Source organism: Phascolarctos cinereus, unplaced genomic scaffold, assembly GCF_003287225.1.
Source record: "Phascolarctos cinereus isolate Bilbo 61053 unplaced genomic scaffold, phaCin_HiC Scaffold_4;HRSCAF=312, whole genome shotgun sequence".
NCBI lineage: Eukaryota > Metazoa > Chordata > Mammalia > Diprotodontia > Phascolarctidae > Phascolarctos > Phascolarctos cinereus.
The window spans coordinates 728470577-728498266 of NW_027555847.1; the positions used below are offsets into that span (position 1 = coordinate 728470577).

At 48.5% G+C, this 27690-nt stretch overlaps 1 protein-coding gene across 1 annotated transcript; it reads left to right on the top strand.

Annotated features, from left to right (window-relative positions):
- Nucleotides 1-1323: 1323 nt before the first annotated feature.
- Nucleotides 1324-23410, top strand: LOC110201796 (uncharacterized). The gene is given in 5 exon segments (XM_078151902.1): nt 1324-1473; nt 19482-19656; nt 20079-20303; nt 20305-20368; nt 20370-23410. Coding segments are annotated over 5 exon segments (1287 nt in total). The 5' UTR covers nt 1324-1400; the 3' UTR covers nt 21120-23410.
- Nucleotides 23411-27690: the final 4280 nt, after the last annotated feature.

The following is a 27690-nucleotide window of genomic DNA, read 5'->3' on the forward strand; positions in this document are numbered from 1 at the left end:
AACAAGTCTAATGCCCTTTTCCAGTCCTACTGAAGACAGCTATCAATCCTCCTTCCAGATGTTCTCTTCTCCAGACCAAACATTCCCAGCTCTTTCAGTGATTCCCCAATAGTGTGACCCTGAGGCTCTTCAGCAACCTTATTGCTACCCTCCGGCCACTCTCCAGCTCACTGATGCCCTTCTTCAATGGTGGCCCCAGAAGCAGACACCATGCTTCAGTAAGGGACTGATGAGGACAAGTTCAGCGGGCCTCCTCTAACCTCCCTATGCCTGGGAGTTCTCTTGGGGCTGCCACATCACACTGCTGACTTGTACTTAGTCCACCAGGACCCCCAGCTCTTTTTGAGATGCAGCTGGACCTAGGCCTGCCTCTCCCTCCTGTTTTTTGAAGCTGACTTTTAGGACTCACACGGAACACTTTATATATTCATCCCCCCCCCATCCCTCCCCCCCGCCAAGGCGTCTTCTGGGACAGAAGGCCACGTGCTGTCCAAGGGCAGACCCCTAGGGGCGGCAGGGAACAACGGGGGTGTGCCGGAGGTACACGTTCGGGACGGGGATCAAGCCTTAGGGAACCACTGGATCCCCTTGGCCGCCCAAGGCCGGAAGGGCACAGGGGCTCGGGGAGGGCCGGGAATCAGCACCTCGGAGAGCTCCCGGGCCGGGAGGGATGGGAGGGACCCCAGGTGTTGTGGGCAAGCAGCAGCCAGGGAGCCGAGCCGAGCGCCGGGTCAGTCTCGCCCTACCCCCCCCCCGCACGCCCCCACCCCATGGGCCCCCCAGCTGGGGCCAGGCACTGTCCGGAGCTGGACGGCCGTAAAATGGGCTAAGGGGGTGGTGAGGCCCAAAGGGGACCCAAATGGGACCCTCAACCCCGAGCCTGGGCGACCCTGAAGGTGCTATGGAAATACTAGCCAGCTTTTCACGAGAAGTCTGTGAGTGTGCAATTCCAGCGGGCTTCCCGGAGGAGGCGGCCCCGCACTGAGTGACCCTGGGAGGATAGGGCTGCGGGAGGCCGAGGCCCACAGTCCCTCCCTCTCTCCTCAACCGGCTCCAGGGGTTGCGGAAGTAGCAGCACGAGGCCGGACTGCCGGGAGCCAGAGGTTGGCAGGAGCAGGGGCGAGGCCAGCCTGGGGACTTGGGGCTTGCTCATCCCCGGGCCAGCGCCGCCGCACTACATTTCCCAGAATGCTTTGCCGGCCCAGGATGGCTTTTGCCATAGCAACAGCGGCAGGCGGGGCCCCAGAGAAGCCTAGGGAGAAGAACTTTCACGGGATTGGCCACGAGGCGACGAGAGGCGGGGCCACAAAAGAGACAGGCGGCACCCAAGCGACTTCCGCTTCCTCCTTTGCTCCTCGCTGCTCCGCCATCAGACCGGTCCGGACCCCTGCCGACTTCGGATGCTCGCGGCCTGCTCGGCTCCGCCACGTACTCAGCCGCTGCCAGTGCCCAGGCCCCGCGTCCCGGGCCGGGGTGAGTGTAAGGCTGAGGCCGGCTGGCCCGGGTAGCGCCTGATTTCGGAGCTTTCCGAGGTCCTTGGTCCTCTGGGGAGGGGGAGGGGTGCGGCCTTGAGGGACGCGCATGCGCAAGTCCTCTCCGAGCCGGCCGAGGGCCACGCCCCCCCGGGAGCGGACGCGCCTATTGGTTGGGATGGGAGGGGGCAAGGATTGAGAGCCAATCAGGAGCGCCGCTTCTCTTCCTTCCCCCTCCTGCGCAGGTTTGAGACCCTCTTTCTCCTCCCCCTCCCCCTCCATCCCCCACAATCCCCTTTCTCACGTCCTGTCAGTCAGGAAACACGGATTAAGCTCCTACTGTGCGCCGGGTCCTGCCCTCGGGGAGCTCCCACTCTAACGGGGGAGGCCACGGGCAGCCAGGACGTAGTCAGGCCAAGTGAAGAGAATGACCCCAGAGAAGGCCCTGCAGTGAGGAGGGGTCCGGGAGGGCTTCGTGGAGGAGGGGGCACGGCCAGAGAAGGTGGGGGCACGGCCAGAGAAGGTGGGGCTCGGAGTCAGGGAGTCCGAGTTTAAGTCCACCCTCAGACGCTTGGCTTGCCTCGGTTTCCTTGTCTGTAAAATGGGAGTCACACCAGTGCCACCTCCCAGGCTCGTCCTAAGGGTCCAATGAGAGAAGACCTGTACAGGGCTTGGCGCGCCTGGCACACAGTAGGCGCTCCATAAGTGCTCGCTGTTGTTGCACATGTGACGGGGAGCCCCGGAGGCCGAGGAGGGGGACGTGGTCTCACCTGTGCTGTAGGAGAAGCCCCTCGGTGGCCTCAGGGGAGAGGACGGGCTGGTCAGGCAGACCCCCGGCCGCTGCTGCTGCAGTCCAGGTGTAGACAGTCTACACTCCGTGGAGTGGCAGCGTGGGAGAAGAGATGTTGCAGGGGTGAAATGGGCAGGCCTTGACACCAGCTTGGATGTGGGGGAGGGGAGGGGAGGCGTAGAGAGGCGTGGAGGATGCCTCCCAGGTTGGGACTGGAAGGGGAGAAGGGCCCCCTAACAGGGAAGGCAGGAGGGAGGTTTAGGGCTAAAGAGGGTACATTTTATTTTGGACATACTGAGTTTAAGGTGTCCACCGGGCAGGGCAGCTAGGTGGCGCGTTGGATAGAGCACTGACCCTGGAGTCAGGAGAACCTGAGTTCAAATCCAGCCTTAGACCAAAGGCTTGACACATACTAGCTCTGGGACCCTGGGCAAGTCACTTAACCCCAATTGCCTTAAAAAAAAAAAAGATGTCCACTGGGCATCCAGTTTGATGTCTGTAAGGCAGTTGGAGATGGGAGATTGGAGGTCAAGGTGGGGAGATTTGAGAGTCTTCAGCATAGAGGCGGTGAGGTGATCAGATTCCCAGTATGGAGGGAGAAGAGAAGAGGGCCCCCTCCAGTTAGAGGCTGTGATGTGGAGGAGGAGTGGTCAGCGGGGTAGGAGGAGAACTAGGAAAGAGGGGCGTCCCAAAACCCTAGAGAGAAGAGAGTGTCGTGGAGGAGAGCGTGGTGGACGGTGTCTGAGGCTGAGGAGCTCCTCCTCCTCCATGGCTCCTTTTCCATGCCCTTCCCCCGTGGTCTCCTTCCTCCTCCCCTCTTCTCTCCTAGCCCCCCCCCCCCCCCCCCCGCCTGCCGGCTCCTTCCTGTGGCCGTCCAGCCCGTCTCTCTGCCCCCTCTTCTCTTTTTCGTTTTCTAACTGTATCGATGCCTTTTGTTGCAGTTTCCGGATATATCCTCTCTCCTCCCCCACTGGGAACTTTCTCTTGTAACAAAGAAAAAGGCAGTTAAGTCAAACCACCCAGCTTGCCGGGCCTTGCACGGCCCTGGTCCCCAGGCTCCCCGGGGAGCTGCGCTTCCTCATCGGGCTTCTCTGAGCCATGGCTGCGGCTGGTCCAGCACCCAGCTGTGTTTTAGTGGCCCCTTCCTCACCATTCTTGCAGCTACCCTGGATGCTGTTGTCCTGGTCAGGCCACGGCAGAGGGGCCTCTCGGGTCTCCCTGAATGCCTCCTCGCCTTGGCTTCCTGCAGCAGTGAGATTCCATTGCATTCAGGCGCCCCGATTTCTTCTGCTCCCCCACCATTCGATGGGCGCCTGCTTTATTTCCGGTGCTTTTCTCGCCCGAGAAGTTGCAGGCTGACTCGTCTTGTTGGAGAACACTGGTGCCTGGGCTTCAGAGGCTTGAGGCCTGGGACCAGTCCATTCTTGGACCTGTCTTTCCCCAGCTCCTGGGCTCCCCCATGGTTTTGTCTTTGCCAGCTCACTAGGTGTGAGGTGAAGCCTCTGAGCTGTTTGCATTTCTCTTATCTTTGGGGGGGGGGTGTTAATTGCAGTCCTCTTTGGACCCATGTTTCTTTACTTCCTTTCACCTCTTATCCATTGGGGCTCTTGGGTTTATGGATTTGTGTCCATGACTTACAGAGCTTGAAGGTCTTCTCCCCTGGCCCCCTTACCCCATCCTCACGTTGGGCCTTGGCTTTTTTTCCTTTGCCCTCGCCCTCTCTAAAACTGAAAACCTCTTCGTCTGATCCTCCTCCTCCTCCCCCCCCCTCCAGGGCCACTTCTGGCAGACATCTTTGCATGATGGCTTCCCCATCCCCTCCTCCTCTTCCTCTGGTCTTGTTTATCCCTTCTCCAAAACTTAGTGTCTCCCTCTCCTGGGCCCCTTCCTCTTCCTCCTCCTTGCCCCTCCCTTCCCGGCACCTCTCTCTGCCCTCTCCCTGTCTCTGGCCCCTTTCCTCTTCCTCCTCTATCCAGCCTCCCCTCCCCTCTCTGCCCATCTTGTGCTTTTTATTTTATTTTGGGAGACATGGGAGGGATTGATCGCGTTCATTGGTAGTGGTCCGTGTGGTCCTGTCCCCAGCTCTTGCTCAGGCTTGCAGGCAGATGGGCTTGGGGTCTCTTTTTGGAAGTTCCATCGCCGAGTTTGGTTTTGACGTTGAAGACATGCCCAGATGCCCTCATGCTCCTCCACGAAAATCCTCCTAAGAAAATAAAACAATTAAGGTGACCGATATCGTGACTCCATGGGCAGGTGTCTGCAGCGGCCCCTCCCCCTTCTCTAGTGGATTTTTCTTAATTAACAGAAATCTATTTTCTCTTTCTCCCACTCCCACCTTATTGAAAAAGAGAAAAGAAAAACCTATGCCTTGTCACACACGTGCAGTCCAGTCTAACAGCTTGGGTGCTCTCAGGCTATTGGTCGGCTTTTCTCCCCTTGACATCAGAGTGCACACGGTTCTGGTTCTGTGCTCTGCCCATTGCATGGGCTCCTGTCCCTGGCCAGCTGCAACCTCCCTGACACCCCTCTCTTCCTCATTTCTCCCGGTGCAGTAGGGCTCCACCACACCTATAGACCTTTTCAAAAGTACCTTTCTCCTGGTTTTTTGTGTCTGTTACTTCAGGTGGAGGCCTTCCCCGTTTCTTTGTAACAAAAGCTCTTTAGCAAACCAGGCCACACAGGTACCTCTTGTGGGACAGCTTATGGAACATTCCATTCCCCTAGGCCCCACCTGCTGCATTGCTTCCTCTCTTCTCAGACCTGGGTTCAAATCCTAGTGACCTAACTTCTCTCAGACTCATTTTCTTCATCTATAGTAGTAATAATAATAATAATAATAGAATTTGTTATTTATTTATACTGGGCAATCAGGGTTAAGTGACTTGCCCAGGGTCACACAGCTAGCAAGTGTCAAGTGCCTGAAGCCAGATTTGAACTCAGGTCTACTACTCAGTAGTAGAATTTAAAGAGCACTTTACAGTTGGCAAAACTTCTTATTCTTGTTATCTCATTTGACCTTCACAGCCACCCTGGAAGTAGGTGCTGCTGTGAGCCCCATGTTGCAGATGACAAAACGGAGGCTGAGAGTGTTGTATGACTTTCCCTGGGTCTGAAGTAAGATTTGAATTTGGGTCTTCCTGATCAAAAATGCTTTGCAGAGCTTTGAGTCTTCTGAAGTCCAGCTCCTGTTGAACTTCTTGGCCTCTCGGTGTGCCCTTCCTTCCCCTCCCTGCCATTCGTTCAAGCCCTCCTGTCGCCCTGAATCCCTCATAGACTTTGTCTCTAGCTGCACAATAATATTTCAGTGCATTCAGGGACCATGATTTGTTTAGTGCATCTTCTCCCCCCAGTCAATAGGCACCCATTTTATTTCCAGTTTTTTTTTCTACCAAAGAGTGTAAAATCTCTGATCCACTCCCTTCTCCCTTCTGTCTCGGCTGCTCCTGGGTACAGAGCCTTATCCCCTCACCCTGGATAAGGCAGTAGCTGCTGGCGGGTCTGCCTGCCTCCAGTCTCTCCCTGCTCCAATCCACCCCCCATTCAGCCCCAAAGTGAGAATCCAGCCATGTCACGCCCTACTCAATAACCTCTAGTAGCTACCTGCTGCCTCCAGGAGCAGATGCGCAATCCTCTGGCATTCAAAGCCCCGCCCCTTTCTAGTTGCCTTATACCACTCGCTCCCCTGCATGTGCTCTGTAGTCCAGCAGCCCTGGGTTTCTGGCTGTTCCTCACACACAACATTCCATTCTCTCCACTCTCGGTGTGTTCTCTGGCTGTGTCACATCTTTTGTCATCTCTGCCTGATCCTTAGCTTCCTTCCGTTCCACCTAAAATCTCCTCTTCTCTAGCAAACCTTTCCTGCTCCCCCTCATTTCTGGTGCTTTCACCAGTTCAGTATCTCCCATGTGTCCAGTCTGTAGCTTATTTGTGTCTCCCCTATCAGACTGAGCTTGAGAACAAGGGCAGCCTCTTACCTTCCTAGTAGGACTGACACTCGGCATGGTGCCTGGCACCTTGTAGGCGCCTGATGAACGTGTGTGGACTCACTGAGTCCTGCAAACGTTTGGCTCCTTGTGGGGCTCGTCTGCCTTTGACCTCCTTGGGGAAGGCGCCCAGCAGTCAGGGCCCTGGGTCTGAAAGCCTGAACTGGACTGATTCCCAGCTTCCCCCGTCTTGCTGGCTTTGTCCTCCCCAGCGTTCAGAAGGCAAAACCTCTGACTGGTTGGATTTGCACGTCTCTTTTTTATGTGCTCTGGAGCAGTCTTTCCTCTGCTTGTTAACAGTTAGGCGGCTGTTTGTTTACATCCTTTGACCTTTTCCTCACTGGGGAATGGCTGTTGGGCTTTCTCTTTGTTAGATTCCCTGTGTGTCTTGGATTGCTAGATCTCCTTTCCACTTCTCCCTCCTTGGCCCCTTGCCTATGAGCGGGCCCTTGGTTTTAGTCACTAAAACTTTTCCCCTCTTTTCCCACGGTCCCTTTCTTCTCCCCTCCCTCTGATGCCCCTTGCTTCTGGCTGCCGCATTCTCCCCTTCCATGTTGCCCTCTTAGGCATGTGGCCTTTTTCCTTCTGCTCCCTTCCGGCCTCTGGTCCAGGGTTCTTAACCTCGGGTGGACCCCCTCCCCCATCGGGGGTCCTTGAGCCTGAATGGGGGGAGAACGGGCTCCATTTCCACTAATCTCTAGCTGAAATTGAACATTTCTTTCAATTGTGAATGTAGGTGACGACCTGTGAATGGGGTCTCGCCACAGGCTGCCCACAAGATTCCGGGGCCCGGAAGAGGAAGAGCCCCTTTACTTTACTCTCCACTCCCTCCAGCTGTCACTCTGCTCCTCCTCTCTTCCCTCGTTCTCTGTACTGATAGCTTTCGGATATACTCTCTGCCTGCCTCCCTCACACCCTCCACCCCCTCCCCTGGGATTGTAACAAAGGAAAAAAGCAATTCAGTCCTGGCAGCCACTGGGGCCACAGGGCCAGGGCCAGGCCCAGGGCAGGGCTGCCTGTTTTATGGCTTAATAGGCCCTCCTCCGCCCAGGGAAGGAGGGAGGAGGAGGCACATGGGAATTACCTGGCATCCGGCCTGTATTGCCTTCTTCACTGTCATGTTTGTAGTCACTGTGCGTATGTGTACATGTCTGTGTGTGGGGATGTGTGGGAGTGTCTGTGCATGCATGTGCATGTGTGTGTCTGAGTGTATGTGTGTATGTGCCTGTGTATGTATGTGTGTCTTTGTGTGTCTCTGTGGCAATGCATGTGTATGTGTCTCTGTGTGTGCATGCATGTGCGTGTGTGTGTGTGTTGGGGGCGGGGGGCAGTTGTAGATATACACAGCACCATTTGTTTAGCGTCTTGCCAGTTGCTGAGGTCCCAGTGACACATTGCTATGGCTGTCCTGCTGTGTTTGAGGCCTTCCCTTCCATCTTTGTCCAGTATAGGGCCTAGCCCTTTGATTCAGTCCTGTGCCTTCTCCCAGAGCTTGCGCCTTCTTCCGTCCTCCCCTCTCCTGAATCGTTCAGATGCATTTGATTGATTTCTTTTTGTTTTCACCTCATCTCAGTTTCCCATCAGATTCCCCTCTTCTCCTTCCAGACAGCCATCCAGTCGCCAGCATTTTATGGCTATCTTCTGTTTTTACATCACTCTCCCCTCCCGCTATATCGACCTCCTCCCCTCCCGGAGCTCCTCTTGACAAAGAATAACAAAGAGCAAACAGCAGTTCAGCCCAGCTCCCCTGAGCGCTCAGCCAAGTCCAGCTGTGTGGGCTGTGGGGTTCTCCTCTCCCTAATCTTCAGGCTCTTCTCGGCCCTGCTTCTCTCCTTCCGGGCTGCCCTCAGCTTGCCCCCGTTCCTCTTGCTCCACCAGCCCTTCACACTCTGTGACGTCTGCACGCTCCTACCTGGGTCCTGCAGGCATCACTTCCGCACTTCCCTCACGCTCTCTTGGCTTTCCTGCTTCTCACTTGCCTGGGCCTGCACTCTCCCAGGATGCCAGTGAGTTCTTTCTGGCTAAATCAGTTGGCCTTCTTTCAGTGTTCATCCTTGGCCTTTGTAGCATGTTTTCCGGGGGTGTTGGCCCGAGGGTGTGTGTGACATTGTTCTGTCGTGGCTCTCCTCTCCATCTGACTGGGGTTGACCCAGTGACCCTTGCCTCTTGGCTGTTCTTTAACAAGACCCCTCACCTCCCTGCTCTGGCTGGCAGCGTGAGTCTCCTCTGGGTCTCCCTGCCTCTCCCCTCTGCCGTCTGTTCTTCACACAGCTGCCTCAGGTTGCTTCCCTGCCTAAGGAGCTTCACTCACTCCTGTGGCCTCCAGGGCTAAATGCCAGCTCCTGTGGTTAGCATTTCATGCCCTTCGCCACCTGGCTTCAGCTCAGGCCAGGCCCATCGTCCGCCCTGTTCCCTTTTCCTTCTAGGCAAACTGGACAACTTGCTGCTCCGAGATTTCTAAGCACCTTGGCTTTGTTCCTGCCTGTTCCTCCTCGTGCCAGGACTTAGGGCATGTGCTACCTTCTACTCGAGGCCTTTTCTGATCTCCCATCTCCCCAGTTTACCTTGTATGTACTTTCTAAATATTTTGTATTGGCTTAATTGTGTACACATTGTGTCTCTCCACACACACCCCCAGCCCCGCCCCAAGTATAAACTCCTTGAGGGCAGGAATTATTTCCTTTTTATCTTTGTCCCCTAGCTCCCCGACAGGGCCTGGAGTAGGTACTTCATAACTGGAATTCTTCTGCCTCCTGGCCTCTTCTTCTTCCTCCTCTTGCTTGCTTTTCTCCTTTGGCTTCTTCCTTCCCCATCCTCTTTTTTCCTTTTCCTGGACCCTTCTTTCCTCTTTTTGCTCTTCTTCTAGGATCCCTTCTTCCTCTTGCTTCTCTCCCTCTCCTTCCTTCTTCTCTTGGGGAATCCCTTCCAGAGAGTCTTTGGGGCTGATGGCTGGCTCTGCCATGTTGAGTGGCAGTTGCCTCCCTGGACAAGCTGCCCCCCCCAGCCCCCTTCCCCAGGTCCCTTCCGGCTCTTAAGATACATCGTTCACATTGCTTTGGCATTGGCTTGTGGGCTGCTTCATTTCCCGTTCTTCCTCCTCACTGACCTCTACCCTGGATGAGCCCAACTTCCTCCCATCTGTTCCCTGATCTCGGTGTTTCCCTTCCAAAAAAATGTGGACATTTTGCATGAGGCCATTTGGGTTGGTGGCCTTTGTGCCCTGCTTAGTGTCTTTTAGGTTTATTTCTAGGCCCTCATTTGTGAAGGGCTTCATCCCCATTTCAGGGACTTTGTTGACCTGGATGGGGATGTGTGGCCATTCCTTTTCTCCCCTCGCTTCTGTTGCACCAGCACAGAACCTTGTCCATATTAGGTAATTATTGGATAATTTACTGAGTTGTGAGGAGCAGCGGGATGCATGGGATAGAGAAAGTTGGCTTCCAAGCCAGGAGAACCTGGGTTCAAGACCTTTCTCTGACACATCCAGGGGATGTGACCTTGGGCAAGTCTATAAGACAAGAGAGTGCCTAGAAGATTCTGACACTATTTTTATTAAATTGAGCCCTAGAAACAGTCAGTGATTTCCCTCTGATCTATACCTCAGCAGGACCTCTGACCTCTGAGTCTTGGGAGCTCAAGCCTGGCTAAGTAGCCTCTCTCATGTGCCCTTTTCTTCCCAGCTGTTTCCCTACGGATTGCTGCCCTTCCTTATTGGGCAGGACCATCGATAAAGACAGATTCGCCTCTAGGATCCTGACAGCTAGGGCTCATCCACCCATTAAGTGAGGGGGAGTCTCTCCTGAAATGGCATTTCTGCCTTTCTAGCATCAGTCTGTAGCTTTTCCATGGGGGGAAGTTGCTACAAAGGTTCAGAGACACAAAATGGAGCTTCATATGTGGGTACCTCATTCGCCTGGGTTCTGGTGACTCTGTGTCATTATCATTGGTTTCCTCGGTAATCCTGTGTATTTTATTGTGTGCATTTTTCATAACCAGCCTTCCAGAGTAAGTTGTCTAGATTTGTTGCTTTGACTCCTTAACTCTTTGCAGCCTGGCTTCTGACCCCTTGTCTTAACTAAAACTCTCCCCTCCAGAGTTACCAGTGATCTCTTCTTTGGCAGATCCATTGGCCTTTCTTCAGCATTATAGGATCTCGCAGTTGGGAGGAACCTCAGCTGGCCGCATAGTGCAGCATGTTCGCCAGAGGAGTCATCGTTCTTATAAGCCTGTTGAGCGACTGATCGCCTTCCTTCAGAGGGCATTTCAGGTCCTTTCTTATCTGCTTTTCCAGCCTTAGTAGTTCACCTCTCCACTTACTTCCCTGTCCCTGCCCTTCCTGCCATCTGTAGTCTAGCCAAACTAATCTCACATATGGTGCTTCATTTCCTGTCTTCTTCAGCCTTTGTGATAACTGCCCCTCATGCCAGAAATGATCTCGCCACCTTCTTCATAAAGGCCCTCCCCAACTCCCCGAAAATATCACCTTATGTTTATTTATCTCTGTGTAGATAGTTGGTATTTTGGCTCTGCCGATGGAATATGAACTCCTTGAGGGCAGGGACTGTTCCACTTTTTCGTTTGTGTCTCTGGTGCCTGGCAAGGTATGGCGGGCACTGAAATGGTTGTTGGTTGTCAGATGAGAAGTGGAGCCCCTGCTGTTCCTCTTCCCTTTCCTCCCCCTGGTGTGTGAGCTCCTTGAGAACAAGGGCTAATTATATCCCTAGAATCCAGCACAAAGCTGGGCACGCGATACATGCTTAATAAATACATTGGTGGAATATTGAAGGAAGCACTAGATGAAGTTCCCAAGTGAGTTAGGAACTCAGCGTTCAGGCATTCAGTCAGGCAAAAAGGATTTATGAAGTGCCTGCTGTGTGCCGAGGAGCACCCTAAGTACTAGGGTATAAAGAGAAAGCACAGTACAGGAGTTTGCATTCGAATGGGGGCACATGCCGAGTGTGTGGAAGGGAACCTTAGAGGGAAGGGTCCTAGCAGGTGGAGAAATTGGGAATGTCTCCCTTCTGGGGAGTCGAGAGAAGAGGAGGGAAAGCATTCCAGGCATGGGGGACAGCCAGTGCAAAGGCCTGGTATCAGGAAATACAGTGTCTGATGCAAGCAACAGCCATGAGTCAGTGTTGCTGTGTCAGAGTAGATAAAGGGGAATAAAGTATATATATGAAAACTCAAAAGGGAGCTAGGGGCTAGGTTGTTAAAAGCCTTAAAAGCTAAACAGAGGACTTTATATTTGATACTGAAAGTAATAGGGAGCCAGTGAGTACTGTGAGGGTATGGTCAGACCCATACTTTAGGAAGATCACTTGAACAACTAAGTGGAGGATGAATTGCAGTGGGGAAAGGCTTATGGTGGGGAAAGCAGCCGGCAGGAAGATCAGCTACAACCTTGTTGCAGTTTCTGAATTTGTTTGGTGGGGGGGGGGGATTAGATAGGCAACAAGCATTTATTAAATGTTTGCTCTCAGTCAATTTATCATTTTTTGTCAGTTGATTCTCTTGTTTTGAGGACATTCAACTCTAACTGGCCTTTGGTGGGTGGGGTGATTGGTAAGGTTGACCCTGGATCAAAAAGACTTAAAGATATAGCCAATAAGATGAGCCCCACGTGGACACCGTAACCAGAGCTGTCATGCTGGGAGCATAGTTGGAAGGGGATTTAACTTACCCAATAGGTAGTGAAATAAATTGGGCAACAGGCTGTGCTAGAAATATCTTTGGACTTGGAGTCAAGAAAGACGAGTCTATGTTCTGCACTTACCTGGTGTTAATTAGTATGGACATGAGCCAGTCACATAAGCTCCCAGAGCCATCCGTAACATGAGGCAGCAGCCCCGGGATGTTCACCCCGAGTTGTAAAGATCAAAAGGATGGTGTATGTCCACATGTTCGGCGACCTTGAAAGGCCTACGGGAAGGTGGTGGTGGTGATACAGTTGTTTCAGTCAGGCCCAGCTCTTTGTGATCTTGTTTGGGTTTTTCTTGGCAATGATGCTGGAGTAGTTTGCCATTTCCTTCTCTAACTCATTTTACAGATGAGGAAATTGAGGTAAACAAGGTTAATAAGTGACTTGCCCGGGGTCACACAACTAGTAAGTATCTGAGGCCAGATTTGAACTCAGGAAGATGAGTCTTCCTGACTTCAGGCGTGGCGCTCTGTGCACTGTACCAACTAGCTACTCCTAACGTAAAGGTTAGCTGTTGTTATAGTAGAAAGAAAAAGGCTTGGTCAGAATTGGTGGGGAGAGAGGAGCCTTGGGGTGCGGGGGAGAGGCCTTTATAAAATGGTTTCTTCATTGTTTAGCTGGCGTATGTGATAAAATTGAGGCTGTGAGGCCACGTTTTCAGGTTTGTGGTAGTAGCCATGTTTCACTTAGTCTGGTGTGCATTTAAAAAGACGTTGTTGATCAGAATAATTGATGCTTAATGGAGAGTGGTGATGATGGCCCTTCTCTAAGTCACTTTTGGCTAGGGGTGACTGGCATTTGATTATGAGGTGTGTGGTGATAACAGAGTTGGGATTCAATTGTTTTCCTTTAGAGAGATGGCTTGCAGGGGTGATGAGCAAATGAAGTGGGCAGCCTGGTGGGGTGTGCAGAAGAGTGACTTCTGTAAGAATAGTGTCAGTTATTCCAAAGTCCAGAATGATGTGGGTGGGTGGGGGAGGGTGATGTTGATGAGGAAGAGGAGGAGGAGGAGGAGGATGAAGATGATGGCTAAGGTCAGCCAAAGGGTTGTTTTCCTAAGCTGTGGGGGTTGGGGCAAGAAAAGGATCCCAGGCAGGCCACGACCTCAGTGACAGAGTGGCCGTTCAGTGGCAGGGATTGGTCAGAGTGCCAGCAAGAAGACAAACATAGCCCAATTCTGTTCTGCTTTTTTTCTCCCAAAGAGGAGGATTTTTGCACTGGATAAATCAGAACCAAAATAAGCCCCAGCAGGAAACCCCAAATGCCATGCAGCTGCCCTCTACATATATGTTCAAATCAGCAGCCCCGGGGGAATACCAGTCCAGGTTCTGAAAGAGCAGTCAGTGATCTTTAATAAAGCTTAGAGAAGAACCAGTGTGACACTTTGAGACTGGAAAAAGAATGTCTGCAGCCTTTAGGTCGGTGAGCTCAATGGCTCTGTCCCTGGCAGAACACCTAGAACTGGTGAAGCACCAGTGTGGGTTAGTGGGTGGAGAGCCAGCCTCAGAGTCCAGAAGGGCTCTGTGCCTTAGGTCACTTCTCTGCTTCCAACGGAGCTGTCCCTTCAGAGAAGGAGCCAATTTGCGTTGGTGGTGGGTCGTCTTCCAAGTACACTATCTTGATCTTGTACGTGCATGGCGGTTTGCATGTTGTCTCCCCTGTTCAAATGTAAGCTTTTGGAGGGCAGTGACTGTGTTTTTGCCTTTCTTTGTATCCCCAGTGCCTGAAACATAGGAGCTGCTTGATAAAGGCTTATTGATTGTTGCCATGAGAATTTCCTCACTACACACGATGCCAATGAAATCATAGGCCTAGACACCCCCTAAGAAGAATCATTAATGGCACGGTGAATGAGCAGTTGGAACAAGCAGCTCTGATCGGTGCTGGTCAGCATGACTCTTATCAGGAACATTTTGTAGAAGACTAATTTGATTCCCTTTATTTATTTATTTGTTTGTTTGTTTTTTTAATGAGCCAGTTGGGGTTAAGTGACTTGCCCAGAGTCACAGAGCTAGTGAATGTTATGTTTCTGAGGCTGGATTTGAACTCAGGTCCTCCTGAATCCAGGGCCGGTGCTCTATCCAGTGTGCCACCTAGATGCCCCCTCGATTTCCTTAATTGACAGGGTGACTTTGAAAGAGCCTTAGACGCTATGCCTGTGGTCAAATGCAAAGGCTGTAGCTAGGTGATAATAATTCCATGGACTGTAACTTGAATGCTCAAACCTGAAGAGGTGTCACCCAAGCAAGGGGACAGGGCAGCTTGGGAGGTCCCAGGAGGCTGTCCTCAGCTCAACATTTTTATCAATGATGAAGATGAAGGTATAGATGGTATGTTTGTTACATTTGCAGATGACGAGGCTGGAAAGGAAGGTTAATATTTATATGAGACAGTGAACACACAAAAGATCCCACGAGGAAAGAATCATTAGCTTGATGAAGATGAAATCTTTACAGAAATGAATGTAAAGGTCTGCACTTGAGCTAAATAAACCTTTTAACTTTTCAAGTAGAGGCTGGACAGATGGATCTACACAAGAGTTGTGGAAACCAGCCAGTGCAAGTGGTTTATATCAGGTCAGATCTAACAAGATGAACCAGAGGTAAATGTGCCTCTGGGTTAAAACAAATCAAGATGGGAGGAGGAGTTGTGGTTAGATACTTTGTCAGAAGACGCTTAGAGGGGTCTGGTAGATTTCAGTCTCAGAATGACTCAGCTGTATGACACGGCAGACAGGGAAGCAGGAATATTCTTGGGGTGCAGTGATATGGTGGCCATGTGGCGCTATGTGCACAGAATGCTGGGCCTGGACTCAAGAAGACCCGAGTTTACATCTAGCCATAAATACTTCTTAGCTCTATAACCCTGGGCAAGTCACTTAACCTCAGTTTGCCTTGGTTTCCTCATCTGTAAAATGAGAATAATTTTAACACCTTGGTTCTTCTGAGGATCAAATGAGATAATAATTATAAATACTTAGCACAGTGCCTGGAACAAAGTTGTCCTTTGTACTTGAAGAGGACCAATGATAATGTGATGTTGGGGTCAATGTACAGTGTATTCTCCTGTGGCTGATCAGTTCAGTATGAGCTCAGAAAGTTCTACCTCAGATCTGGGCACAAATAATCCATTTGAACATTTGGGATGGAGATATCTGGAACTTAGTAAGCACCACGTAAATGTTAGCTATTTTGAGAGGTTCAGTTTATTGGTTATCAAAACTAAAAAAAACCAAAGGTATTTCCCCAAGATCCTGTAGACCCAGAAAATCCATTGTTGGCTGCACTAACAGAATTTCAACGTACATTTTTCAATCCCCTCCTCGGTTAGAGATTTCCCTTGATTTTTGGCTAGTTAATTTCCATCTTCTTTCATATCAATCAAATCTGTTTTTGGAAACTAATTGGAAAGTTTGCATTTTTTAAGAAATGGGTTGAAAACTCACTGGAACTCTTCATCTAGAAGATTCTTAAACAGGTTCAATGATCTCCAAGTTTTTCAAGTGTGCAGATAGAGTTTTTGTAATGACAGACTTGTATTGTTTTCAGCAATGTGAAGACCAGAGGGTGAGTCTCCAGGAAGAAGCAAAAGATGAGGATTGGCCATCAGGTTGGGCAATTCGGAGGTCATCGGTAACTTGAAGAGAATAATTCTGTTGAAGAGGTTGAGAATCTGAAACCTGGAAGGGTAGAGGTGCCTTCAAAGGAAGTAGGGAAGTTTGGAAGAGGGGTGGGTGTGGGGGCAAAGACTGTCTACAATTCCCATGACAGCCTATCCAAGGCTATTCATCCTCTTCTACTTAACTCTTTCCCACTGGGGGAAAAAAGGGAGATTAGAAGTGTCTTACTTACCAGCAAGTGATTCAGTGCCCTCCAGTTGAGGGGCACTTATGGAAGCCACAAAAGAACAAGGTGAGGGGAAACTGAGAAAAAGAAAAGCGAGGAGGTCAGTGTTGCCAGCCCTGTCGTCTCAGGTGCCTGGTTCAAGTTGAGTCGGTGCTTCCCTCAGCTGGGACGAATTAAGGGCTGTGGCAGTTGTGTTGGAGGACTATTACCTCGGGTGTGAGGGCTGTTCATCCACCTTTGGTGTTCACCTGTCATCCTCTCTCACTTGTGGCTCCGATGTGTAGCACGCGCAGTGGCTGCACCCCTGCAGAACTGTCTTGGCAGACGGCTATACCAGGGGGAGGGGAATGGACGGGCCTCTAACCTGTTGGTGATTTAGGGAGATGGCTGCCCCAAGCATGTGAAGACCCATCACTGCCTAGCAGAATGGGCAGATGAGAACGATATGTCCCAATAGCCTTGAAGGCAGCTGCAGCAGGTGCTTTGGAGTGCTTAGAGCTTGGTCAGACAGCAGAGATGCCAGGGTTATCCACTGCATCTTGAGCCATCACCAGTTGTCTTGGCTCTGTGCTGCCGCTGGACTGTGAGGACTCTGGAGGAGAGAGTGAAGTTGATGCCTTTGTGCAGCTTTGCCTCACTTAAATCCAGTTTACTTGAAAGTCGATACCTCACCCCGTGATGTCATTGGTCCTCCTCAGAAATGAAGGGCAAACAACAGCTTTGGGGGCAAGGCCAAGATTAGCAGGATATGACCTGTCTTCCTGTTCCCCAGTTGGTTGACCTCACTGTCCTTGGCTCCCACTTTGTAGACCACTGCTCCAGGCAGTTCAGTACTCCATTTAAAAAATGGTGCCTTGATGCATTTTGTGTTCTGTACCTCAGTGTCAATGAATCCTTTTCTCCTGCCCAGTAACCTCCCGTAAATTACCCTAAACGCATGCCTAACATGCAGAGGTGTCAACCTGCAAAATTCTGCAGTGTGGCTGGACTAGATTAAAATGTAATTGGGAAATGTTTAACAAAATAAATAAAACTGTAATACAACATAGATAATGTTAATTTGTGGTTTTCTAAGTCAATATATAATGAGCAGGGATCCAGTTTCTATTTAAGTTTGATACTACTGCATGCATGCATGCATGCACACATACATACCTATATACATACACACAGAAATGCAGTTAATGATAGCTAGCATTTGGCAATTAAGCAAAACTTTCTCTTGTTGACAGTCTAACTTAAATCCATATTTGTGGTCTAGTAGTTGCCAACTAAGGAAGAGGAAGTGTGTTTCATTATACATCATTTGGAGGCAATGCTGGCAATTGCATTGGTTGGGAATTCTGTTGTTTTGTAATGTTGTGTTTATTTCCTTTCTTTGGCATTAGTTCATATACATCTTCCTCTGTTTCTCTGACTGTCTTTTATTCCTTGTTTCCATTATACTTATTTATCACAGTTCGTAGTTATCACATTCCTTTTCCACTTATTTTGCTTCCAGCTTCTTTTTCTTTTTTTAAAGTGCTGTTGTGACTATTTCAGGCACATATAACTTTTTTTTTACATTTTTCTTTTTTTTAATTTATTTTTAGTTTTCAACATTTGATTGAGTTCCAAATTTTTCTTCCCATCTCCCCCCTTCCCCCACCCCAAGATGGCATGTAATTTGATATAGGCTCTACATATACATTTATATTGAACCTATTTTCACATTAGTTAATGTTGTAAAGAAGAATTAGAACCAATGGGAGAAACCATGAGAAAAAAGAAACAAAAAAAGAAAAAAAAAAGAAAGAAAGAGAGAGCAAATAATCTGCTTTGATCTGCATTCAGACTCCATAGTTCTTTTTCTGGATGTGGACAGCATTTTCCATCATGAGTCCTTTGGAGTTATCTCGGATCCTTGTATTGCTAAAGAAGGGATAACTCTATCAAAGTCATCACACATTGTAGCTGTTACACATAGAACTTTTTATATCTCACATTGACCTCCTTGGGATCATTGAATGAAAGTTATTACTAAGTTTTTCCCCGTAACTCCAAATTGGTTTCCACTGAAGAAACATTGACTTTTTCCAACTGTTAATACCTTTATCATTTGAATGAGGCAGTAATGTCTGAGGTGACAATTTAGAATTGTTTCAGTTTTCATTTCTTCTTATTGTTAGTTTGCATTTCTTTTTTACAAAACTGGTTATGTTTTTTTGACCATTAGACCATGAGGAGGTGGTTCTTTGTCTTATAGATTTGTATCAATTTCCTATAAATTTTGGATTCAATTCAGTAAACATCAAGCATGTCCTACGTACAGACATTTTACTAGGTACAGGGTATACAAAACACACACACACACACACTCACACACACCCCAATGACAGTTCCTGCCCCTAAGAAGTTCCCCTTCTGCTTCTAGGAGGATATAGCAGATACATACACAAATAAGAATGACCCATATGAAGTAATTTTGAAAGGGAAAAAAGTGCTAACGAATAAACTTGGGGGAATCAGGAGAGGCTTTATCTAGAAGGTACAGTTCCTGAGCTGGACCTTGAAGGTCACTAGGTATTTTATGAGGGTGAAGAAGGGAGTGCATTCCAGCCAGGAAGAAGGAACAACTTAGGAAAAGTCTTATAGGCAGGAGTTAGGATGGTATTCATGGGACACAGTGTGACTTGGTGAGAGAGCACAGGCTTTAGAGGTGGAGAAGCAGTGTGACTTGGTAAGAGGAGTGCAGGTTTTAGAGGCAGTTAAAAGAATTGGGCATGGTTAGCCTAGAGAAGAGAAGACTGGGAGAGAAATTGTAGACTCAAAGTATTTGAAGGACTGTCATGTGGAAAAGGGATTTGATATGTTCCATTTGGCTTCAGAGGGCAGAACCAGGAATCATGGGTTCAAGTTGCAAAGAGACTAGTTTAGACAGTAGATAACAGGGAAAACTTCTTAAAACTTAGAGCTGTGCAAAAGTGGACCTATTGAGAAGTAGTGGGCTCCCCCTCCCTCCTTGGTGGTCTTCAAGGAGAAACTTGGCAAGCACTTACTGGGTATATTATAGTGGAAAGTCCTTTGATGAATTGGACTAAGGCCATTGAGGTCTTTTTCCCCTTTGTTTCTGTGAGCCAAAACATAACCCAGATTAACATTTATTACCTTGGGTAAGTCACTAAATAAATAACTCTGAGTCCCAGTTTCCTCATTTGTAAAAGGAATAACTGACCAACCTACCTTACAAGGCTGGTGTGAGGATGAGTGTGAATGCTTTTTATCAACCATGTATAACTAGTATAGATATAGTGTATATACTGTATATAGTATGGTATACATATAGATATAGTATAGGTGTAGTGGGTATGCTAGAGTGAACTTAGGAGTCAGAAGGACTCTTGCTTATAACACATACAAACTGTATCGACTTGGGCAACCCTCCTAACCTCAGGTAACTCTTAGAATTGTGTTAATCTGTTGAGGGGAGGGTGGTTCTCTGAACCAATAAAATCACAAATCCTATCCTTTTCCCTACTCCTACAAAAAAGAGATTGTACAAACTGAAGATATTACCATTGTTTTGTTCTACCCTGTGAAGTTTCACAGTGCTGTTTCTTAATGGCAGATGGAGAAGGCAGGACTGAGTAAGCAGGAATTTCTTGTCTCCCAGCAGGAAGGGCAGAGGTACTCACCTTTTGTTATTTCTTTCAGATTGGGAGGTGGCTCCTGAAACCAAGGAGTCATCTCCAAAGCTGGGCTTCTCTATGGAACAGTCGTCCCAGGAAATACTCACATGGGATCGGCCCTGTGTGTCTAGTTTGGGAGAAACTTCAGAATGTGATGCCAGGCTAGAAAAGCAGCCGAGGAAAGTAGTGAGACATCCTAGGTAAGTAAAACTCACTCTAAAAGAAACTCCCCAAAACACGCAAGGCCATGAAAGCAATGAAAACAGCAACAGCTTTTGGCTAGGACCAGGCAATCTTCCACAGTAACGAAAAGCTATAGAACAAAAGGCTTCCTAAGTGAAAGGGCTCCAGGGCTATTCACACATCTAGTTTGGGTTCACTGATAGATACAAGCTCACAGATTTAGAGCTAGAATGAAAAGGATTCAGACTGGAGAAAAACTCAGAGGCCCTGGAGTCATAAGTGCTATAGAAGCTGCTCTAAAGTACAGTGAAGGTGGGAAATCCTTCATTAGGATTCAGACCTTTTAAGTATTATTGGATGCATACTGAAGAGAGACCTTATGAATGCAGTGTATGCCTGAAAGCCACTAATCACAGCCTGTCCATTACTTCCCTCACAGACTTGGTCCTGGAGAGAAACCTTATAAATGTAATGAATGTGGGAAGGCCTTCCGACAAAGCTCACAACTTATTGTGCATCACAGAATTCACACTGGTGAGAAACCGTATGAATGTAATGAATGTGGGAAGGCCTTCCGTGAGAGTAAAGAACTTATTCGACACCAGAGAATTCACACTGGAGAGAAACCTTACGAATGCAAAGAATGTGGGAAAGGCTTCAGAGAGCAAAGAACTTACTCGACATCAGAGGATTCATACTGGAGAAAAACCTTATGAATGTAAAGACTGTGGGGAAGGCCTTCAGACGGAGAACTGGCCTTAATGAACACCAGAGAATTCACACTGGGGAGAAACCTTATGAATGTAATGAATGTGGGAAGGCCTTCAGACGAAGAACTGGACTTAATGAACATCAGAGAATTCATACTGGAGAAAAACCTTATGAATGTAATGAATGTGGGAAAGCTTTCCGTGAGAGCAAAGAACTTATTCAACACCAGAGAATTCATACAGGGGAGAAACCTTATGAATGTAAAGAATGTGGGAAGGCCTTCAGACGGAGCACAGGACTGACTGATCATCAGAGAATTCATACTGGAGAGAAACCTTATGAATGCAATCAATGTGGCAAGACCTTCCGCTGGAGAACAGAACTTACTTCCCATCACACAATTCATACTGGAGAGAAACCATATGAATGTAGTGAATGTGGGAAGGCCTTCCGCTTGAGTGCCCATCTTATTCAACATCGGAGTATTCATACTGGTGAGAAACCTTATGAGTGTAATGTTTGTGGGAAGGCCTTCCGCTGGATCACAGGACTTGCTTCCCATCACAGAATTCATACAGGAGAGAAACCCTATGAATGTAACATATGTGGAAAGACCTTCCGCCAGAGTACACAACTTTCTAGACACCATAGAATGCATACTGGAGAGAAACCCTATGAATGTACTGAATGTGGAAAGGCCTTCTGTCTGAGCACACAACTTATTCAACACCAGAGAATCCATAACAGAATGAAGCCTTTTGAATGGTAAGGCCACATGAGGTGGGGTTGACAGAGCACTCACTGAAATTTGGAGAATTCAAGCTAAAGTGATCAAATCCCAGGTGGATTTCCCACAGTGGCTCTCATCTCAGCCTTCAAAAGTCAGTCACTTGCCACTTCCCTTCTCCAAACCCTACAATGACATTAAAGTTACTCATTCAGAAAATTGTGGCAATGTGACCAGAACTTGTTCCTACAGCTCTACTCCTTCAAAATTCTGCGAGGCATCACCCGCTCTCTTTTCCTTCCTTCAAGTCTCAGAAGAATGAGTACCACTGCTTCCTAAGACTAAATCCTCTACCTGTACATTGGGTCTCAGCCCCTCTCACCTGTTCCTGAAGTCTCACTCCAACTCCCTTAGGCATTTTCAGTTCATAACTCTTCACTGACTCCATACCAGCTGCTTAGAAACATGGTCGTGTCTCACCAGTACTTTGTTTTAAAAGGCTGCCTTGTATTGTGTTACAGTCATTCTATTGAAATCCTTCTCAGAAGCCAGCCGTTTTCTCCTGATCATCAAATGCAGTGGCGCTTTTTTTGGTCCTTTTCCTCTTTGCAGTCTTGAGGTTGATGAGCCACCTCTTACGTAATCTTCTCCCTGGCAGCACTATGGTCTCCCTTCAGTATTCAGCTCTTCCTTTTCTGTCTCCATTGGCTCATTTCTCTCCTCTGGTGAAAGTCTTATTTGGTCCTTTTATGGAAACCAAAGGCTGAAAAAGCCTTCTCAGGAAGAGCAGCAGAAGCCAGGAGCTGGAGGAGAAGCTAGGACATGATGGGTTTGGGCAGTGGAAGGATCAGAACAAATCCCTCTCCTGCTCTTCCTGCTCGCCAGCACTTCTAAAAGCCAACCAGCTAGCTCTAGCTTTATCCTGACAAAGGACGGCTTCATTGTTTTTGAAAAGCATTTTATCTCAAGGAAGAGAGATGGCATGAAACATCTCTAAGTGGAGACTCAGACTGGACTCTCTAGACTCCAGCAGGAAATGAGGTCACCTTCCAGGAGTCCTCCAGAGGGTCAGAACTATCAGCGATCAGGTTCGGGTAACCAGGAAGTCAGTTGAGGCACTGATCAGCGAGTGAAATAAGGCTCATCATGGTGATGAGAAAACTGCACTGGCCATGGCAGGATAATGCGGTGTAGGAGGTGGGATGCCCTGGGTCATTGTTGGAGACACCTCTGGGGACCTATGAGCATGAAGGGGAGATGGAAGGAGTGAGAAAGGTGCCTTACTTACTGAATAATAAGTCCTCTATCAAAGAAGGGGGATGTGTGTGTGTGTGTGTGTGTGTGTGTGTGTGTGTGTGTGTGTGTGTGTGTGAAAAGCTATTTCCTTATAGCTATCAGCCAGAGCTATTTGGAGTATTCCTCTCTGGTCCCTGTGGCCTGGACCAAGTGAGTGTCAGAGAGTAGCCAGTTCCAAGGCTTTGAGTGTCTTCTTAAAGCAGATGACCCTTGGACTCCAGCCTTGACTCATCTTGGAGCACCAGCTGGCTACAGGACCTCTCATGTCACATCATGTGTGCTGGGGGCACCACCCTTCATCTCACCTCCTGGGTTCAAACCTCGGTGCTATTTTTACCTCTTCTTTTCTGATCTGTTACCAAGTCCTTTTGATTCTACCTCTGTGGTCTCTCTCACATGTATCCTTTCCTCTCTGCTCACCTGGCCACTACCTTCCTCAGCGCCTGCTTGGATTATGCAGTCGCCACTTAAGAGGTCTTCTTCCCTGGCCTGCCTTCTCTCTCCACTGCCGCTTGTATCTTCCTAATGACCTCATCATGTGACATACTCAGAAATCATAAATGGTTCCCTATTGCCTGCACAGTAATTGTCAAACTCCTCTTGACTGGTGTTTAAGGTCTTCCCAAATCTGGTGCCCCGCAGCCTACCCAAGTTTGTCTCATCCTGTTCCCCTTGGCCTTCTCCGTGGTCTAGCCCCACTGGATTGATGGTTGTGCCACAAACATACCCTCCATTTTGGGGCTGCTTTGCTTTTGCTTGTGGTGCTTTCTGTGCCTGGACTGTAGGTACTCCTCCCTTCTGCCTGCTGACTTCTTGAAGGTCCTTCCAATCCAAACTTGGATGTCACTCCCCCTCCCACCAAGACCTTCCATAGCACTTTGTTTCTACTTCTGTGTTCTTTCGTCTTGTAGTCCCTTGTGTCTGTGTAGCATCCACAAGGAGAGGGCCTGTGTTTTATTTAACCTTTGTTATGTCCCCCGGGATCTGGCACAAGGGTGTGTACTCAGTTAATGAATAATAAATGTTGATTGACTTGACTTGACTATGAAGCAGGTTTTACTGTAGGGTATACCTTATTGAACACCATTGAATGTGTAGTGCAAGGTAACCTGGAAATGGGTCCCATCCCCCTCTTGGGTGCCTGCTCAGCCTTGACTTTTTAAGTGCTTCATACTCCAAATCACCTCCCTCTGCTTCTATAAAAGGGACTATTCACTCAGTGTATTGTAACATAGAGCAGTTTCATCTTCTTAGAATGAAGGAATTTTCTGTTCTAATTCTAATTCCCCAGGATTATTTCCACATGAACCCAAATGAACTTACAATTGGCAGGTGCCCAGATAGTATGACAGTGATATGTTGGGCTGGGCCCAGAGCCCTATGTGTAGGTCACGTAAGATTAATATGTATATTCCTGCTCCCACTTCGTTCAAGCTTGTTTGCTAGCAGGACACCAGGGGTAGTAGGGGTGGGAGATAAGGGAAGAGCAAGTCTGTTGTACAGATATGGGCAGTAATAGGCCTGTATTAGCTACTTAGGGAAAAACTTAGGTGGCTGAAATCTCAAGCCAGATATATACACCAATCATGTTGGACACCTGGATCATTTTTCATGTTTAAGTTGTCCTGAGATAAGGATAAAGCAGAGGATATTATAGCTTTGGTCTCCCATTCAGGGAGCATCTCTTCCCAAAACTACCTTCACCATCACTTAGGGGATAATGGTCTGGAAAGGAGAAGGAACAAGAGGTAATTTTGGAGAAAGTGGGAGTCAGGGAGATCTGTGGAGGAATCTGGACATCCCAGGGTGGGCTGTTACAGTGAGTGTTTTGCAAGCATCCTTCCAAGTCTCCTCCCTGAAGGATGGAAGAATTGGTCATTTTCCCCTTTCCCATTCTACCAAGCAGCTTTTTGCTTGAGGCTCAGGCTCCCTCCTTGAAGGGTCTTGGTGTTTACAGGTCCTGGTTCCTAACATCCCAGGAGGATGGAATGTCCTGTTAGTTTCAAGGCTCATAGGAAACCTTGGCCATGAGATCAGAGGATGTGAATGAACAGATCTTGAAACAACACAGATTATTGATACACACCTGAAAATTGTTTAAATTGTCCTCAGAAATGCAAATGTCAACAACTCAATTCTACAACATTGAGCTCTTCAAAGCACTTTCAGACTCAAGCCTTTCATGGGCCCAGAGGCCATCCTGACCTGTCCCTGAACAAGAATCTGCCTTCAGTGTAACTGACAAGTGACCTTTCAGCATTTGCTTCAAGACCTACGGTGAACTCTGAGACTTCACCCCCATCAGTGATAAAGATGACCCAACAAAGGACACAGAGTGGAGACGGAGGACATCACAGGAGTGATGAGCACAGCTGTATGTCATTGGTCCAGATGTTTGGGCAGGCGACTTGGAGTTATCCTGAAAAGGTCTGTGATTCCCAGAGACATATGCCTCAGGGAATCAAAGGTCTTTAAGGTTTGCAGCACTTTCTGAAGACTGAAACGGAGTTTGTGCCCATCATTTAGGGGATGACTAGGCAAAGAGCAGCCTCATGGAGCAAAGATAGCCATCCTCGGAGTCAAGAAGGCCTGGGTTCATGTCCCACGTGTGTTCTGATAACTGGCCTCGGGACCCTGGGCAAGTCCCTTCAATGCTGAGTGCCTGAGGCAGTACCCCAAGACTATAGCAGTGTTCTCACTGGAGTTCCTTACACCTGGGAAACCCCAGGTTCAATTCCATTCCCAAGAAATGACAGATCTTATAAAACAGCCATCAGAGATGTGTTTGAACTCGTGCTGAGTGAAGTAAGCAGAAACAAGAGAAAGGCAAACTCAGACTGTGGTAATGTTAAGGACAGCTGCATTGAAAGGCTGTGATTCTGATGGAGCTTTGCCCAATTATGTCTTTAGAGGCCTCTGGCAGAGACCAGAGGTGGGGAGGAAGCAGCAGCCATGTGTTTCCAGCTCTGGTCATTGTGCTTGGTTTTGCTTGGCTGTATTTATTTATTAGGAGGGATGCTTTAGTTATTGGTGGGAAGAAGGGATGGGTGGGAAGTGACAATGATGTTTAAAAAAAAAAAGGAGGGACATCAATAAAAGATTTGAAAAGAAAGGCACCATTTGCCTCGAAGGATTGTTGATCATTGCCCTCACAAGAGGTGAAGGATTATCCCTCTCTTATAGATGAAGAAACAACTTCTGGTTGTTGGCTTAAGTGATTTGCTTGTGATTATACAGCTAGAGTCAGGAGCTATAAAATACTGCCTTGTTATATGGCCAGTTAATAATGATATTCAATGCCGGTTGGGAATGTGAAAAGATAGATCCCCCACTGCTGGTGGATCTGGGAATTGGTGCCATCCTTTTGGGTAGCAATGTGGAATCATACAATGAGTCACAAAACCATTCCCCACTTCACTCTAGATATCCTCTGATGTATATCCAGAGATGCTGTGGAGGGAGCTGGGGGTGGCGTGGGAGGAGACAGGAAGCCCACCTTTTAAAGTATTCCTAATAGTAAAACACTAGATCCCATGTGTCTTCAACAAGACCAACAATCTGGTCTGTTGGCCAGATTGAAGTGGAGAGACCAAGTTTTAGGGTGTCAGGATGCTTGATGATGGCAGACCCATTGTCCAAGACTGGGAATTCAGAACCAGCACAGTGCCTAAAACATAGGTGCCTAACAAACACTTATTGGCTGTGAAAATGAAAGGTTCTTCTTGCTAACATATGTCCAAGGGATTCAGGAGACAGGACCTTGGAGCAGGAAGGCAGCAGAGGTGACTGGCTTGAGGGGATGATTAGGTCTAGACCAGAGTTCTGACTGAGAATGAAGAGTAATGTAGTCTTGAGATGTGACCCTTAAATAGTCATGACTTGGGGCTTGGATATGGGGGGAAGAGAGGAAATGGAAGGGATGTGCAGATAGAGCATGAACCAGGGAACTAGCAGAATGATGGCTGTGGAGGAGGTGAGGGAGATGTTTCCAGAGATGTCACCATCATTTCCTTTTCCTCTCCACCTACATGCTGACTTGGCTTTTTCCTGGGCTATGCCGCTGGTCTCCACATCACACCTCCACCACGTTCAGACAGCTAGGAGGAATTGTCAGTGAACTATGATGTTGCTAAGAACGTGGGGTGCCGTAGAGACCCTCAGCTGTCTTGGGTGTGAGCACTTACTGAATAAGGTCTTTGGCTCCCTGAGTACCTGTATTTTCTGCCTCTGTATATAGTGTGGTTCCAACCTGGGCCGGCATACTATTTCAGGTCCCCTGACACCATCTGACACCATGAGTGGACATTCTTAACCTTTCTGAGTCATGGACCCCTTTGGCAATCAGACCCATTTTCAAAATAACATTTTAAATTCATAATTGAGACAGCTAAGTGGCACAATGGATAGAGTGCTATAGTCGGGAAGATCTGAGTTCAAATTCTACCTCAGACACTGACTAGCTTTGTGACCCTGAGCAAGTCACTGAACCTGTCCTTCAGCCATCTTGTCTGTAAAATGGGAATCATGATGATAGCCACTTCATAGGCTTGTGAGGATCCAACAGGAAGGCAACATGTGTAAGGTACTTTGCAGACCTTCAAGTGCTATGTTAATGCCAGCTGTGACTGTTGAAAGATATCCAAATACTAAGAAAAACAAGCTGCCAGACTCTAGGTTAAGCTTGGAATCATCCTGTGGGAGAGTGGAAATGTCCAGAGACTTGTCCAAGGGCATACTTCCTTAGAGCTGGGGCCAGAGGAAGAACCCTGATGTCCTGCTTCCTGCTGCTTAGGTCCTGGGTTCAGATTCTTTCTGTGGCCTGATGAAAGGAACGTAGCCATGTTTGGGTTGCTGATCTAGGCTTTATTGAAAAATATTCAGAAGGAGACGTTGATGGGCCCTAGATGTTCCTGAGCAGCCAGGCCCTCTTCCCTCTGGGAGAACCAAGAAACCCATCCTTTGGGGATGAGTGTTGGAGCCCAAGTGGGGTCTGGGGACAGTAAGAGGGATTGCACTTGAGCTCAGCTCAGTCCTGGTGGCATTGATGCTGTAGTAGGCTTTCTCTGCTCTGAGACGGAGTCCTGGGCATGTTCCCAAGCCTGGGGCTTGCTGCAAATACGATTCAGTCTTACCAGGCCTTGCAGTCTCTAATGAAGATTGCAAGGCAACATTAGATTTCAAGGACAGCTGACCTTGCCTCTGGCTTCTCTCATTCCAATTCCCAGTAACCCTGCCATCACTGACCCTTTTCACCCCATCCTGGGCTGAGTCATCTCAGCTTCTCATCAGGTTCGCACTGTGAGTGATGAGAATAGAA